The sequence below is a fragment of the Myiozetetes cayanensis genome, unplaced genomic scaffold (genome assembly GCF_022539395.1).
Source record: "Myiozetetes cayanensis isolate MyiCay16 unplaced genomic scaffold, myiCay2020 scf36, whole genome shotgun sequence".
Lineage (NCBI taxonomy): Eukaryota > Metazoa > Chordata > Aves > Passeriformes > Tyrannidae > Myiozetetes > Myiozetetes cayanensis.
The window spans coordinates 106,956-124,274 of record NW_026087588.1 but is presented as its reverse complement, the minus strand read 5'-3'; the positions used below and the strand labels follow the sequence as shown (position 1 = coordinate 124,274).

The window sequence follows — 17,319 nt, the reverse complement described above, 5'->3', positions numbered from 1 at the left end:
AATGTGCCCACATTCTCAGCACAAAAACCACAACAGAGCCTCGCTAGTACAGAGTGCACATACGTATAAAATAATGAAACCTGGATAATTATGGGTGTATATATTTAACTGACAAAATATTTCACAGCCAGAGGCAGCTGCTTTGACTTCCTGCGTGGCAGGAGCTCATAAACACTTTCACCCAGGGGCTTATGTTTTTCAAGCCATGTTTATAAATATTTCTACAGTATCTTCCAGGTAAGAGCATAAATAGCAGAAATCAGTCAATGAAGCCTCCCAGTTTCCTAAAATGTAAGGACACAAGGGGAAAACAAGGCATGAGGTATTCCTGACTGAATTGTCACAAACCTGCCAAAGAAATGAACTCCACAGTAAAAGGGATTCTGTACAAGGGGCAAAGCTGGTGCCCCCCAGCTCTGTGTACACCACAGGGCTCCACACAAAACAAGCATATCTAGAGATGGTTCCTGGGAACAGCTCTACTTGCAGCATCAGCTCAACCCAAATATGCAGAAACTAAGTGCTTGCTCAAGAATTCACAACCCAAAGGGGAGCAGGAATTTCTAATCACTCCTCCACTGGATGACTCCGCAGGCAGGCAAACATCCACAGGAACATGGGAGTGGAGGCACAGGGAGTGCAGTAAAATGGGGATGGGAATGAACCAAGGAGCCTCAGGAGGCTTTCTGAGAAACTACCACAGCCCTGGCAGGGAAAGGGGAGCTCCTGGAGAACTTGGGCAGGAATCATTGGGATACAAACACAGCACAGAACGGAGGTAGGACAGACAGGGCTTCCTGAGCCATGAGGCAGTTGAGACACTGAAGATGACATTAGTTTGATAGCAAAACAAAGTAGCACAGATGAAGGGACAGCATGGATGGCTTCCTCTCTCTTCTGTCCAAATTCACAGCTCACTATCACCGTGGTAAATCATCTGATCCAGGTCTCCAGGTGCTGGGGCAGAGCTGGTGTAGCAGCAGAATCAGTCATTCAGTAGGTCTATGTGAGATCCCTTCTACCTCTGTGTACTAACATTTAAAGGATACAATTCCCAGATGTATTTTAGATTCAGTAATGAATTTTCTCTGAAACTGTAATTGCTTTTTACACTCTCAGCTTTTCTAGATCATGCACTTGAATCTGAGTGCTTAACTTCAGGCATGCTGAGGGAACATCTGTGTCTTGGGATTCCTGCTCTTACCAATGCAAAAGTGATTTAATACTCCCCACTCCTGAACCCAAGCGAGGAATGAGGGAAACACTCTCTTGTTGACTCTGCAGGCAGTTTCAGAAGCTCAAAAAGACATGTATGACAAGCAGGAGATCTGAATTCCTGGCAGCAGCTAAAACACAACTTGCTGTGTTTGGTGGCAGATTGCTCCATAAATCACCCAGCTGGGCTGAAAGGGCCCCTGACAAGGCAGAGCCCCACACAGGCTCTGCCATCAGTGTGCAGGGGGTGACATGGCAAGGAACACTCAGCCACTGCTCCATGTCCTCTGCTCAGACTCACCTGCCACACTCAGCCTGGGAGCTGTCCCTCTGGCACTTCAGGAAGATAAACACGTGTGGACGTGCTTAGGAGGGTTTATTATGATGGCACTTCATCAAAAGAATTGTCTAACAAAGTGCCAGCACAGAATATCCTGTAAATTCAGCAGAGTTAAACACTGGGAACACACAGCATTATGTCAGGAACTGCAATACAAACTCTGTTCCAGCTATTTTGCTTTCCAAATGCTTTAACGCTGGTATTCAATTTGATGTTTCATTTAAAATGTTTGTCTTGCATGCAGAGATTGTTCTTGCTTTGTGCCTTAATGTATGATTTTGAAGAACTATGAAAACCAAATATAATTGTGTTAAGGATACAGGGGTAAAATGAAAATACACAATTGTAATTATCCCCTGACAAAGACTATAAAGTCAAGCAATTCTGAGTCAAAGTTATACCTAAAAGAATCTAAGGTGCATACAGGGGAAGCACCCAGACATCCTTAATTACCACAGAGTAAAACTGTGGTGAGGAAATATGTTAAAAATAATAAAATTTAATCAAAGTCATACAAAGTTCAATTTTTCAATCACTCTTATGAGTTTTACTTGGCATCTTTACAGATTATGGCTGTTTGGCTGTATATGTATTCATTTTCTAATTGTCATCTTTAAGTTTCTTTTAAGGACAACTCTAAACTGAAATTTCCTGTGATAGAACACTTTAAATTATTTATGGAGATGATTACAGCAACCTTCTAATGGTTTTTCTCCCCTAATGCCAGACTGGTACTTTCCAAAAGTGATTTTAATGTCTCTGCAGCTTCTCGTCCCTGGGCCCAGGTTCTACAGCCCCACTGCAGTGTTCCTTGAAAACAGCTGCAGTAAGAAGCACTAACAAGACACTGTGGAATCATAGCAGGGATCAGAGGGAGAAATGGGCAGTGCAGGGAGGGACAACGTGTTGCTCTTGGCAGAATCTCTTTGCATAATAAGAACAGTCACTCCTTGCAACTCAAGGCTCTTCCTGCCTTGAGTCATACAGAGAAGCCTGAGAACAGGAATCATCCTGTGAGTGTAGGACAGGCCCAAGCTCAGCTGAGTGTGGTCACACAGGATTTAATGTAGCCCAGGTAACACATCTGAGGTCACACGAACACCACTGCAGGACTCATCTCTTTCGAGTCACAAACCACCCTGGGCTTTCTGTTGGAGGGAATGCACATGAACAGGCAAAAAAAAAAATTCATCTTTTCACTTGCCTCTTTTCTTTTCTGAAGCAGCAGCTCCAATCTCTCATTAGCTCTTTTGCCAATCATTTTGTTCCTCTCAGCTTCATACTGCCTCTGTGTATTATCCTGATGGATGCTCAGGTTTAAGGCAACATTCACAAGAGCAGTCATAAGCTTCATAGCTGCAAAGGCAGAAGACAGAACATGAGTCTTGACCTGTAATCAGAGCTAAAAACCCCGTTTCCTCAGCATATCCACACTCTCAGAAAATAGCCACCTCCCCCTGGTACACAGCCATCTGCAAAGCAACCTCACCAATGGAGAAGAGAAGCTGCTCTGACTTATCCTGCTGCTGCTCAAAGCTGGTAACCCACAGGTGCTTCTTGCCTCAAGTTCCTCGCTACAGTGAATAATTTCTCATTCAAATTGACTGGCACAGAGGAAAACTGAAAACAAGGACCTTAAAAACACTCCTTCCAGAACTGAAATTCTACAAGTAGATTTTCAGACACGATCAAGGCTGAGCTCCACGGCATCATGCAGACCTCTGCTCTGCAGGACAGCAGCATAATTACATGTGCAAACACAGCTGGAAGGAAATCTGCAGAATCAAAACAAAGCTCTCAAGCATACAAATAAGTAAATCTCCAGTAAGAGCTGGAGATCTCTGGCAGGTCCTGTTCCCAGCACAGTGTTAGGGGCAGGTGTAACTGATGCAAGAAGCAGCAGAGGCTGCAATAACTGAAGTTAGTTGTGAGAACTTTGGCTTTAGCTTCAGCTTTTCCTTGCTACAAGTTTCCAGCTACACAATCCATTCCAAACAACGGGAACTCCTTCCTTCCACAGAGCACAGGCCCTGGGTAACGTCTCAGATGTGTGGTGCTGTTTCCTCCTTTGCAATCAGGCCCCTCATACTTTCCAAACATCCCATGCAGGGATGGACCAACCAGTCCATGGGAGAGAGTGCAGACCCCACTCCATAAACTCTTCCCTAGGAAACAATCAACCCCAACCTGAGCAAACACCAAATCAAAATCTCCTGGAATTGCAGATGGCATCAGATGGAAAGGGACACAGTTTAAATAACAGGCAGGGATTTCCAGCAGGTTACCTGTAGCTCAAACAGTGCTCACCTTTGAATGCTCAACTTGTAGAGGAAACTCTAAACCTGGAAGGTTACACCTGCATAATTCAAGGTTTTACCAGCCCATTGCTGAGTAACATGAAGAGCACGAGGGGATGGGTTTACAAGAGTTCAGTCACTGTGAGCTGAAGGTTTGGCGTTTCCCTTTTAAAATCAAACTCCACTCCAGACTTGAGTTGTTTTTTCAGTATCACTGGAAATCTGCCTCTTGCTTCAATTCATAAACAGTTACTTGTAGAGAGCAATTCATCCATGGTACAGCAGACACAGAGGTCTGATGAAATACACTCTAGAAAAGCCTATTCCTATCTAGTGCTGCACCCAGGGCTCTCCTCAGATGCAAACAGTGGTGTGGCTGGAGCCCTTCACCCTTGGTTCAGTGCTCCTAAACCCTACATTTCTCCAGGGTGAAGGCCAGACTGTTCTTATCAGTGGACAGAAACTCTGATAATAAAATTATCTTGACACTTCTTTAGAATGAATTTGTACTCTAAAATAAAAAATTATTAAGACATTCTATACAACAAATGAACAATAATGGCCAGTCTTCGCGAGCGAAGATCCGGGGAAGGTCTTTACACCTTCCAGCCTGCGCATTGGATTTTTTTAGGTGAGACACAGTGTGCGCGGAACTGAGCCCACCCTTTAATCCTAAGGTTCATCTGCCGGGGCCAAGCGAGCTTGGACGGTGGCAGCGAGGTCCTTAGGACGTAGGTGGGTTGCCTTTAAGGGCTAACGAGCCCCACCTGCCCGGGAGTGGCCCTGACCGGGAATCGAACCCGGGTCTCGGCGGTGATAGCGCCGTGCCTTTACCACTAGACCACCAGGGGCTCCAACAAATGAACAACTAATAACAAAATACAAGACATAAGCACAGCACTTCTGATTCTGGGGATCCACTGGAGGCCCCTGGGTATGACCAGAATCCCCGAGACTCAGTGCCCCACCTACTCCTTTCCAAAGTAAAAAGTGTATTTTGAATACAGTTGTGCCACAGATGGTACCTGGATTTGCCCAAGCTTTCCACAGTTGTAAGTGCTGGTCAAATCCAACCCAAAGCAGGAGGAAGTGTCCCGGTGGCTCAGCTGCAGCAGTTGCTGTGCAGCAGCTGTCCCTGAGCTCCCACTTACCAGCCAAGGTACTGGTGTGCCTGAAGGCCCTGACCTGGGAGTCAGAGAGGCCTGTGAGCAGGGAGATCACCGTGTCCATCATGTACTCGTCGTAGATGATGCTGTACTGGCACTGCCGGATCAGGACCCCGATGAACTCACAGAAGTTGGAGCGGAACTTCTTCCACTGGGGCCCGGGCATGGTGAGTGGATAGTCCCCACTGTCCTGCAGGGCAGGGAAAGGAAAACAGGCACTGTTAAGGGTCTGCCCACTTCAGTTATTTATGTATAGTCTTTTCAGCTAAATTTCTAAGCTTGTGTTCTTCCAGGCAAGGGAGAACAACAAATAAACCCCACATAATTCTTCAGTAAACAGGGAACCTCACAGGCACGAAACCACTTTTGCAAAAACTTCTTTGTAACTGTTTTACACTTGCACTATTGGCGCTATGTAGTGCAAAATACGTATCCAGACTCAATTCTTTTCCTCGTGTCCTGGGTTAGGAAGTAAGGGGAAAGGATGAGAAAGGAATATTTCCAATTATTTTTAAGGTAAAAACCTAAAGAAAGGCTTGTGTAATTGAAAGCTGTCACTCTCCAGTCCCACTTCAACTCCAGGTTAATACTCTATTCATCTGGCTGCCCCTCCCCACAAACTTTGCTTTGCTCAAGTTTACAGTTGAGATCTTTTCAGAAAGTAAACACTGCCCTGGTTTAGCTTATAAACAAAGCCTTTTTCTAGAGGTAAAACTTGCCTTCTGACAGAAATGGAAATTTTACTAGAGATTCATCCACCATCTCCAAAAAGCTATTATGAGACTGGAGTAGGTACGTGAACACTCAGTTCCTTCAACTCCTCTCCAAGTCTGCCTTGACTGTTCTCACTTCACTGCACAAACTGCATTTCAGTGAGACCACGCCCACAGAATTAGAAAATGTTTTTTCCCCCCTTCCCTGAGAAAGCCTGCATATCACCTCCCTGGCCACCGGCTTTGTAAGCCAATTCCAGATTATTCAAACCATCACAGCAATAATGCTCCAGCCTCAATGTCTCTGCCAGGATAAGAAGTCAGTAGGACCAAAGTTAAATCCATTTGTACATATTTACTCTGCGTTTTTGTGCAGAACAAGCTCTTTGCTCCTCAGGACATGTCGTACTGCCCAGACTGAACCATGCAAAGGTGGTGATGTAGGTGTAGAGGAGCTGCAATCAAATAACCTTGTGCCTAAACTTTATAGATTACATTCCTCTGCAGCAAAAACCCTGCCCCTCAAATTTAATCAAAGCCCACACACTTCAGCCATCCCAAAATGATCTGATGGATCTCTGCACATGAACTCTGGTACATAATTACACTTCCTAGAGGTGTGGGTATGCAGAGTTCTGGAGCAGCTCCTCAGGACCTCTAGGGCTGTGTGTAACTACTCACACGTGTGTGGTGTATTTTTACCTGCAATCACAAATCACACAACCCCTTCTGGAGACTGCCCCAAGAACATCTCACTCAACTGCTGAAGTGGGGAGAATGAATTTACAGTAAAACCAATTTAGTGGACCTTTTACTGTTGTGCACCAATAAAAATATGATACATTAGTGCCACTGATGTGATACTTGATGGTTCAGTGCTCAGAGCCGTCAAAGCAAACCAAGTCTTTGTTCACCTGCTAAACTCTAACACACTCTAGCACGAGGCAATCCACCTACAGAATGCCTGTACTCATAAGCCAAGCACCAAACGGTGCAACCAATCGATGTCCATGGAATTCCCTGCCTCAAACTGAACCTGTGGCAGCAATGAACAGTGATTTCCATCATTTAAATCCTGCACAGGCACTGCTCCACTCCTGAGGAGGAAAATCAATGCTACAATCCCTGCCCTAAATGCAGCAACTCGGGCTCGCAGCCAAAGGATTCCTGCAGCACGGATGGAACAACGGGACAGTCGGGATTTCTGGGCTACTGGCAGAGGTGTCACAGGGGGAACACCAGCAGATAATCCCAGAGTTCAAAGCATTCATTGGGTTGCAGTTGATACTTTTATACTAAACCTCACAAATTCTCTCACAGATCCATTCCAGTGTTAAGGCAGAAGCTCCAGTTGTTAGAACTGTAAAAGCTCTGAAAAGTTTTAGGTAATGGAGGAAGAAAGCTCATGTGCCAGTCACTGTAAGTCTCTGAGCCACGTTGCTTTTAGTACATTCGTGCTCTGCATAAGAAAGTGGTTGTTTCTCCTTTAAGAAAAAATGTTGGGAGTTTTTGAAAAGTGTTTTTTGAAAAATACTTTCTTCCATCAGCTGTAGGACAATCTCCCCTAGGGCAAAGTAAAAGGTCTTTGGCCTTTGGACAGTGCACTGGTCCCTTATTTTGTATGACGGCACTGCACTACACACAATATCCAATGCTGGTTTTTAAATGACACCAGTAAAATTTAAACTGCACCACTGCATTTTAATAACTCTGGTTGGTGATGTTTTAAAAAGCAAAAGTAATTTGGCCAGAATGCAGCACGAATTGATACAATCTTTTGGCTCATCACACTGGACAGCCAAATTTTATTCTCTGTCTATGTACACAAATGTTACTGAACTACCTGAACAGCTGAGCACAGCAAAGGAGCACCCCCATGGCTGCAGTCAGGTGTTCAGTGAAACATCTTCCACAAGATGGAAATCAAGCAGAAGGAAATCCTGAGAAGGAGCAGTGCTTGTATTTACAGTTTTGCTGCTTAACTTTCTGAACCACAGCCTTGGCATTCCATTTAGAATTGATCAGACAGACACTGCTGTCCTACAGAAAATTCCTGTTTCAGCATTTGTTTTCCTCACTAAACTAAATGAACACTCAGAATATCCAGCTTTTATACGTGAAAAATCAAAGGAAACACAGTTCAAAGACCTCAAAGTTAAAAAGCATTCACCATTAGGAACATGTTTATTTGGACAGAAGACACATAGTCTGATTTGTAATACACTTGTTTTCAGCTAAATGCTTAGATCTTTTGAAAGAGTATTTCTTTCTGTACCACTGTTCCAGAATGGTACTTTTCATGTCAAGTTCCTATTTGGTTTCAATTGCCATTTCAAACAAACCAACCATTAATCTGCACACAGCAAACATAGCCCAGTGATGCAAATGCTGCAGTCCTGCCTCAGGGGTCTGCATGTCCCAGGGCCCTGGAGTTCCCTATTGTATGGTGGCCCTTCAGGAGGTGAATGGCAGGGCCCAGAATGCACCACAATGGCAGTGGGATCAGAGCTCTACAGTTCCTCCTGCTGCTCTTCTCCCTGAGCTCCCCCTGATGCAGGATGGACACACACACAGGGGTGTCCCCAAAGCCACACAGAGACCCAGGAGGGTCTCCACAGGTCCAGCCCAGGGCTCACACGGTCCCAGGTGGCTCTGTGACACCCTGGAATGAGCCTGCTCCCTGCCTTTGTGTGACACTGGACTTCTGACCTTAAACTGCCTAATGCCCAAATTTTCAGTACCAGTATTTCAGATCCAGGGCCTACTCAACCTATGGCACTGACCTGTCAGGGTAAGTGACTGTAACTCCCTTTCAAATTACTGTGTTATTTGTTGGTTGTTCATTATAAATAATACCATTTATCTCTTTCCTAAAGCTCATGCTGGCTTGTGATTCCTCATCCAACAGGTGAATTCTCTGCTTTGCTTGTCAGTGCAATTTCCCATACCGAGACATTGCTTTCCCAATGTTTTTTTGCCCATTGCATTTTTAATTTAAGACACAAGCATACAGTAATATATTTCATGATGTTTAAAGAACTATTTGTATCCTCTACCTCATCAAATTCTTCTGTCATTTTCCTTATGATTTCTGCATTTTGCATGTTCCTGAACATCTCAATTCTCACTGTACCTGTAACATAGCGAAAGAAAAACAGAAATTAACACAACCCATTTTTGGAACATCAAAGTCTCAACGCCTTCCTGCTGCTAAAGGAACAGCTCAACAATATACACAAGAGTATGACTGCAACAATAACAGGGATGCTTTGAACAAGGCTGTCTCTTGAAGAAATGGGTCAAAAGAAACCATTTGTAATGTGCTTTCAAGCCAGGAGTGAGTGGCATTTCCGTCCTTTCCTCTTTGCAGCCAGCCAGTGCAATGCAGTGATAGCACCGGGGGCTCCTCTCCTGGCTGCAGTCACCAAGTGCTTTCATTCTGTGTGCAAAATAAAAGGAAGGCCACATTCCAGTTCCAGCTGTGCCCTCTGTGTGCCCAGCCCCTGGATCCCAGGCTCTCCCTGCAGACCGGCAGTGGGTGCCACTGCCCAGCTGAGCCCCAGCACAGCTCATGGACTGAGCAAGTTCTGCACATCCCAGGGCTCCCAGGCCCAGCAGCAGCACCTGTGTCTGAGTCCCTCCTCCCTATGGGTGCTGCATTCCCCCCCAGGTACTCCAACAGCCAAGCTGATGGGATTAACTCTTCACTGGGAATCCAACCAAGCTTCCAAAATTGAAAATGTAACAACAACAATGGCCATCAATGACAATTCTTGTGAGATGATCCAAATCCAATCAGTACAAACAAAGTATTTTGACCCTTGGAACTAGAGACTATCTAAATACCCAAGGCAACATAGAGATATTTTCTTTGCTGCTGCCTGATCTTCTCTTCGACCCTTTACAATCTGTTTTTGTTAATGCAGGAAATGCAGAAAAATTAAGTGAACTGCAGAGCTACAAAATCCATCCCAATATCATTAACATCACAAAAGAGTAAGTCCCACAGCTTTTGCAGAAAGTTCAATTGGATTAATGATCCACTGCCTGGCTTCAAAAATTCAAACCCTAATAGAAGCAGCTTAACAGCAAGCAGTATTATCCCTGTACAAAGGAGAAATAAGGATAGTTTAAACATACTGATATATACTATATAAATATTATGTGAATGTTTTAATTCTGGTATTTTAGTCCTTGAGAAAGAAGCATTAGAAACATATACATTTCAAAACACGCCAGCACAGTCAGAGCACACCAAGCCTCTGGATGTTACTGGGAGATTGGTTTACAAGCAAATTAAAAAGGGATTTCTTGAATTGGTTTTGCTTCTTCATGAAATAATATTTAATGATTATCTATTTCACACTGGGTAACACTGTCAACCTCAGTTGGTATTTCAATTAGTATTTCCATATTATTAATATGGATATTATATATCAATTGGTATTTCCATATTATTAATAAACAATTAGTAATGCAATGTATCAATATAAAACCAGGAGCCCAAGAGAATACCATCACGTGACCCTTGAAGGTGTTTTATCAGCTCAGAAATCATCTGTACACGCAGATAGATTTTCATATTTCCCCCACCACTGAGAGTTTTGTTTTGATCAAGTGCAGCAGTTTCCCAGTGTCTCAGTGCTGACACAGACAACTGTTCTTAGAACCCCCTCTCAGGTGCAGGAACCCCCTTTCTGTCCCTGCCTGCTTCATCTCCTGCTCTTCTCACTGGCAACACACCCCTCAGTCGGTCAGTGATCTCCTGACCTCTATTATTTTACTGCTTTAGAGTCCTGATCCCAGTTTTATTCTTATCTGTTCATGACTTTTTTCAATAACCTGAAACACTTCAGTTCCTGTGGGATCACAGCCAGGCTCCTCCCCTTGTGTGCCCAGAACTGGCAGAGCATCCTCTCAGTGCTGGGCACCGAGGGTTTCCCTGATCACCTGCAGTGTCACAGGTAAGGCTGGGGGATCCCACACCCCCCAAACAAACACTGGCTCAGTTCTTTGGGAGCAGGATGAAACCACTCCTGCTGCCTCCCAGGGATGCTGGGGTGCACAAGAGCTCAGCTCTGCCAGGGGAGAGTCAGCAAGCATTAAAGGAGCAGAGATGAACAGCACTTTCCAGTCACTGTCAGGTCTCCTTCTTTCCTCCACCTTCTGTGGTAAAGTTTACAGGAGGCAGACTGAGAGTTTCTACTTACCTGGCAGTGGGCATCTGAAGCTTTTTCCTCCCACCACCTTCCCCCCCCAGCCAAAACACAGCCCCAGTGGCTTTGCTGGCACACTGTGGAGGGAGTACTCTGTAAACGTGCTGGGAAAGCTCTGCCCACAGCACGTTTCACGGTGTCATCACCACATTCCCACCCCGCAGTGGGTAACAACAGAGTTCCTACCATGAGGGAAAAGCAAAACTCTCCCATTTTAAAGTGAATCCTTAAAACAGAACAGATTTTCTGTAGGACACAATCAAAGGAGTGGAATGCATCCCTACAGTCCCTGCCTTACTCATGTTGCTGCCAGTCTTCTATCCTGTTCTGAGTTTCACCTCTGTCATGAAGCTCTCACTCTGTATTTAATGAAGAGGATCTGAATTGTCTTAGTTCACTAGAAGTTGAGGAGCCTATTCTACTTCAGGACTAAGTGGGAGCTACACAGCAATTAATCTCTCCTCTTTGGGACCACCTGCCCACACTGAGTGAGCTGCAAGAAAAGCAGTGGGGAAACTGCAGCTCAGGACTGAAGGCAATGGATATAAAATAAGCCCACAGCCTCGTGCCAGAGGAGGATTAACAGTAGGACCTTACATTGCTGTGACTGGTTAGCATCTCTCAACCACACAAACTGGAAAAACAGCAGAAAGATTTATAAAGGTATGGAGATGAAGACATCAGAAGATTTGCCCTGGAAAGGATCACATGAAAAAGGCAATGTGCTCTTTTGCATCAGCTCCAAGTTGTTGGTGGGGATCAGAGCACTGGGAATTAATCTGGGCTGCTGGAACTGCCAAGAGAAGGCAAGTTTAATAAAAATCTTGCAAGGATGGATGGTGATTACAGAACTGCTGGATGGGCAGTATTTCTCTCCCTTGGTATCCTTTAATGTGCACCTCTCACACTTTTCTGCCCACTTGGAATCCAGATCATAAGAAAGAATCCACTTCTCTAATGCCCATCAGAGCAGTTTTGGAAGTGGCAGGGGCAAATCTCCACGTGAAAGACAAAGGCTGAAGTCAAAGCACCTGAAGCACGTTATTTCTCACTGCTCAGCCTGGGCCATGGAACTCTCCTGTAGCACTTCTGTTCCCAGAACAGAGCTGCCTGAAGCTCCCCACAAATTACTCAGGGCAGTAGAGAGGTTTGTTTTCTGTGCTTTGCTCATGCTCAGTGAACACTGCAGTAGCTCTTCCCTCCTTGGAATCAACAGGCGATAATCATTAGTCCAAATGCAAGCACTACTGGCACAGCCAAAGCACATCCAAGGAGATGTTGAGACTCCTAAATCCCACCAGGGCTCCCCACTGTCTATGGATTTCTGTGCTGGAAAACTGAAAGTCTTTACTGGACCTAGAAGTCAGGACTCTAGAAAGAAGCCAACCTAAACATTTTGTTGAACTTCAGCACACAAAGGAACAGAAGAGGTTTTGGTGGTGTATTCCCCAAGTCTTCCTGCAGCAGGGACTCCACTCTGCCCAAGTCCTGCTGCCAGCGAAGCAGCATTCAACAGCCAGGGATTCCTCAGAGACACAGACCCAACCCATCCTCAGAGCAGCTTTCAACAGTGAACTCTTACTGAACAAATCAGCAACAACCCCAGTGGGAAAATGACTACAGTCCTGTGCAATTACAACCTTATTAAACAACAATCACAGACAAATGTTAAACAGAATTCTAATGGTTCACCTCAGTCTCCTCTCCGACAACAAAACTGAAACAAGTATCTGTCAGTTCCCAAAATATGTTTGAATGTGTTCTCTGAAATCTGTTTGCAATGTTAAGGCCTCACACACAATTCACCCAAGGAAGGTGCCCTCTCCTGCTGCAGACCAATGCTCTAACTGACCTTCTGATTATTCATTTACCTACCAGAAGAGAATTTTGTTACCCTGAACTGTTTTGCATTTTTGATGCACTGCTCTGGTTTTGTTTCTGCAATTCCTGAATCTTTACCTTTAATAATTTGATTTTTCACATTCCATGATGGTTTTCAGACTGTTGCACAGCCCATGGTCGAAACAAGTCGTTCTCTTGCTATAATTCCCATTCCTCCCTTGCCTTGGGTTGTTTTTCACTTGAGTCTAGAATAGAATTTTTGGAACAGGAAACTCTTACTTTTTTCCTTGGTTGCATTTCCCACACAGAACTTATATATGTATTTTTCAGCACAGTCTCTTCCTCTTTTGAAGACCATTATCATTGTTTTGCCCTTCACTTGGCTCTCACAGAACCAGGAATATTATTATTCTAATGCCTAGGCTCATTTAAATTGCCATCCCAATGATGAGAATTACCTCTGGAGGAGAGAGTTTTCCATCTGAGTTTTTCACCTTCTGTATCAAAACCGTGTCTCCACCAGTTATAAGAATTCACCGGAAACCCTTAACATGCTGTCCTCTACTCCTCGATGACACCTCCTGGTTTAACTCTCTTCATCTCCCAGCCCACTGCACCTCATGCACCTCAGGTAGAGGGAGGGAGAGCAGCAGGGCAGCCTCTGTCTGGCCTTCCTGCCTTGCAGGCTCACAGTACATGGCACAGATCCCAGGACCTGTGCACAGCAGGAGCTCCGGCCGCCCTCCCTCCTGCCACTGCCAGGACACGTTCAAGAAGGCTACTCTGGATTTCAGAACAAAGGGAAATGTTACACAGCACAAGGATTTAGTGGCAAGCTCCTTTTCCAGAATTTTCAGATCCTGATTTTGCTAAAAATCCTTCTCAGCAATCTGCTGGAATTGAAGACCAGGAATGTCACTACAGAGAACTCGGTTAGGGTCACCACATTTATGGCCATGTGTCATTAAAGCAGAGAAAATCTGAAAGGAAATGTCTGGAATGAGGAAACTTTGGAGTCCTCCCACCATCCTGAAGAGCCCTCTGGTGCTCCCACTGCCTGACTGCCACCTCCAGCCCCACCCTGGGCTCATCCCATGGCCACAGTGACATGTTTATACCACATACACTGTCACGACTGAGGCACAAACAGGCACACTCCCAGGGAACACTCCTAAAGCATTGGAATTCTACCTCCTTCATTACACAAGGACCAAAAATCAATTATTGCACTGGTTTATGTAACTTATACATAAGGAGGGAAACACTTCTTCCTTATTGTCATTCAAGAAACCAGCTGAACTGTTTCTGTGGGCCTTCCACACCAAATTCAGGCTAAAGGGAAACATCTTGCCCAGTGTGGAAACCTCAATATAATCTCTTGAAGTTTACAAAAAAACTTTAGTTTTAGGGATCAGGCCCAGGTAGGGTTTACAAAAGGCAGGTCCTGATCTTCTCCTATGACAGGGTGACCTGCTCAGTGGCTGAGGGACAGGCTGTGGATGTGTCCACCTGGCCTGCAGTGAAGCCTTGGAGCACTTCCCACAGGTTCTCCTGCAGACACTGGCTGCTCGGGGCTTGGCTGGGGCACCGTTCCTGGGTAAGCACTGCCTGCTGGCTGGGCCCAGGGCAGGCTGGGGAACTGGGCTGGGCCCGCTCAAGGTTGATGCCATTTCTGGCAAGTCACGCTTCACAAACCCCCTGCAGCTCCCCGAGGCACCACTAAGCAGATAAAAGTCATACAGTTATGAACACATGGGCATGTTCAAAATCCTATCATCATCTCCTCATATTTTCTTAAAGGAGCTGATATGTAGTAAGCACAGGCAAGAAAGTTTTCATATTAAAAGGCAAAAAAGATAGCAAAAATGGTCAATTTTCAGAAGAGAATGAACCCATCAATAGATCTTTCTATGTAAAAGTGGTGATAAAATAGGTTACATAGCAGATATAAATGCTTTGAAAGACAGGATAACAACACAGCAGTTTGCTGGTGACAGAATTCTTCAGAATAGCCAAAATGACAGCTGAAAGCCAACACTGCCGAAGGATTTCAGAGCCATGAAACCCATAAAATGGCAAATAAAGCTCTTCGGGAAGAAAGCATGCTGATTCCATAGACTGCTAGTAGAAAAAGAAGGAGGCTCCATAATTTAGTGCATCAGAAATGGTACACTCCATGTGCTCAGGTTTTAAAAGTTTGATCCTTGCTCTGGGTTTCAGGCAGGTGATGCTATTTTGCTATGGCTCTACAGCATATGCCTTTGGGAAGTGGGAACTGCTTTGCATCCCCATCTTCATGTCACTGACTGAGTGCCAACAAGCCAAATAATTAATAATCAAAGATGTTAAATATGCAATCTAGTATTTGTACTAAATTATTTCACAAAATAGATCATCTCAGGCTTTGATGGCTTGAAGTAGCAATTCTCACGTGGCACCACCATTTTTTGTCAGACCTGAACATCAGTAAATGACGTGAATATGAGTGAAAAGCTCAAGAGCCTTTGCTGCCCCAAAGGCAGCAGTTTGTTCCTGGAAATGTCTTTTGCACCTGGAAGCATCCAGAACCCCTGTCATCCCAAAGGCACACCCCAGTGGGATGGTCACAATTACATTCAATGCCCAAGCCAAGGTGTAATGCAAGTTTGAGAGAGATTTTTTTCTTTCTAATGCATATAAATTTGTCCTCTATTTCTAATTCTTAACCGGGCCTCTCAGAGCACTGCCAAGCACAGAGGTTTTATTTTCAGGTTATTCCCAATAATAGTGAGTAACTCCAGCTGGTCAGTGCCCGTGTAGGAGCAGCCTTCGGGTGCCTGCTCTCGGAAGTGACTCAAATCCAGCAATATAAACAGAGGGGGTCTGGAGGTGGAGCTCAAAGTTAAGTGTAAGATACAACAATGTAAATACCTGGAATAAGTCCATTTAGCTGTATCTACCCTGAGTGCTTTTATCAAAGGCTGCTTTCACCTCTGCACTCCCCCATCAGCTGCCCTGGGAACACACCCCCAGCTCAGCTTCTCTCAGAGACAAGAGGGGCTCAGAGTGGGGCTGAGCTCTCCCCCCTCTCAGGGGGATCCATCTGTGTGAGCAAACACCTGACTTGAGGGGACAAAGACAGCAGAGCCAGACACTTCCCAGGGGTGCCCAGTGACAGCAGAGGAGCCAGACAATCCAAACAGGAGCACACTGATGCTGTGTAAGCAGTCCTGCAGCCCAGGGTGCACTGCCATGGCTGACAAGAGGCCCCAGGCACCGTCTCTCTACCCAGCCCCAGTCCTGGGCTGGGGGAGGAGCTCCCAACATGCCACCAGCACCTACTGTGAGAACTGGGGCTTGGCACCAGGTGTCTCTGGTTATAGCACAACTCCAGGGCTGGGACAATGTAGTAACAAAGGCCTTCAAAATATGCAACCTGTCAGATCAACTCATTTCAGCTCAGAGCAAGTGCCTCGTACCACTACTGTACTTTGTATAGTATTTCCCAGCAATTACAATAAACCTCTAAGTAGTTTTTAAAATACTGAGTACTTCTCAAAGGAAAAGTAATGGATTTCTGTTCCACCACACTGGAAGAGGCTCCATGTACTGCAGATTTTTATTATGCATTCTTCTGAATAGCCAAACCCCACAACCTTGGTGTCATTAGCATCAAGCTCTGACCAACTGAGGTCCTCTCAGGGGAGGAATCAGGACTAAAGGGATGTCTGCACTTGCAGCATCTCTCCCGTGCCCAATCCTATCAGCAGTGGCACCCCAGGCTGCCCACTGAGCTCCAGGCATCCCAGAGCCAATCCTTACCTTTCAGTGCTCACCTCACCCCTCAGAGAGCACCCAGGCCAAGTGAGACTGGAGATACAGAAACTGCTTTGAAACATCTTATATCTAAAACATTTGATTTCCTCCATTAAGTGAGAGCCACCATCTACCTGAAATGTTTCTATGACTTTTTCTTAACTTGAAAGAAGGAAGTGAGACTCGGCTGCATTTCTGTCTGTAACTATGCTGCTTAATAAAGTCTGAATTATCTTTTTAACCAAACCTGACTGATCTTGGATATAAAGTGTCCCAATAAATTTTACCAAAGCAGGTCAGTGAACAGAAGCCAAAGGGGTAACTGGGGCACAGTGTGAACCACGACCTCAATTTCTGTTAATCTCTTTCAGTCCCTGACTGAGCTAGGACACACAGGGACACTCACACTGTGAGTGCTGCTGCTTCTTCAACAAAAGCCTCAGCTGCAGCACAACCACCTCCTCCCAGCACCGTGTCTGGACAGCTTTTCCAGTTTCCAAAAAGTCATGAGGTTCTTCCAAATCTGTTTAAGTTACATGGCCTTCAGAACTTCATCTCTCTTAAAGGTTATCTGACTCCTCACAATATGTTCAACTGCTTTTGTGTAATTCAGTAAAACTCACCAACACAGATCCACTAGAAACTCCTCTTCATTAGTTCTGCTTCTCAAGAAATCACTTATTTAGAGTATATTAAAGACCAAAAATTTATTGCCAATGGTCTGTGAAAAGACAA

The 17,319-nt window shown here is 45.0% G+C and overlaps 1 protein-coding gene across 4 annotated transcripts in view; it reads right to left on the bottom strand.

The window, feature by feature from the left end:
• STAG1 (stromal antigen 1) overlaps positions 1 to 17,319 on the bottom strand; it is a 155,231-nt gene that overhangs the window by 59,272 nt on the left and 78,640 nt on the right. For all 4 annotated transcript variants that reach the window (XM_050328118.1, XM_050328117.1, XM_050328120.1 and 1 more), the window contains 3 exons: positions 8,788 to 8,864; positions 5,004 to 5,208; positions 2,760 to 2,911 (listed from right to left, as the gene is read on the bottom strand). In XM_050328118.1, coding sequence (XP_050184075.1) covers positions 2,760 to 2,911; positions 5,004 to 5,208; positions 8,788 to 8,864 — 434 coding nt within the window. The remainder of the gene's footprint in view (positions 1 to 2,759; positions 2,912 to 5,003; positions 5,209 to 8,787; positions 8,865 to 17,319) is intronic.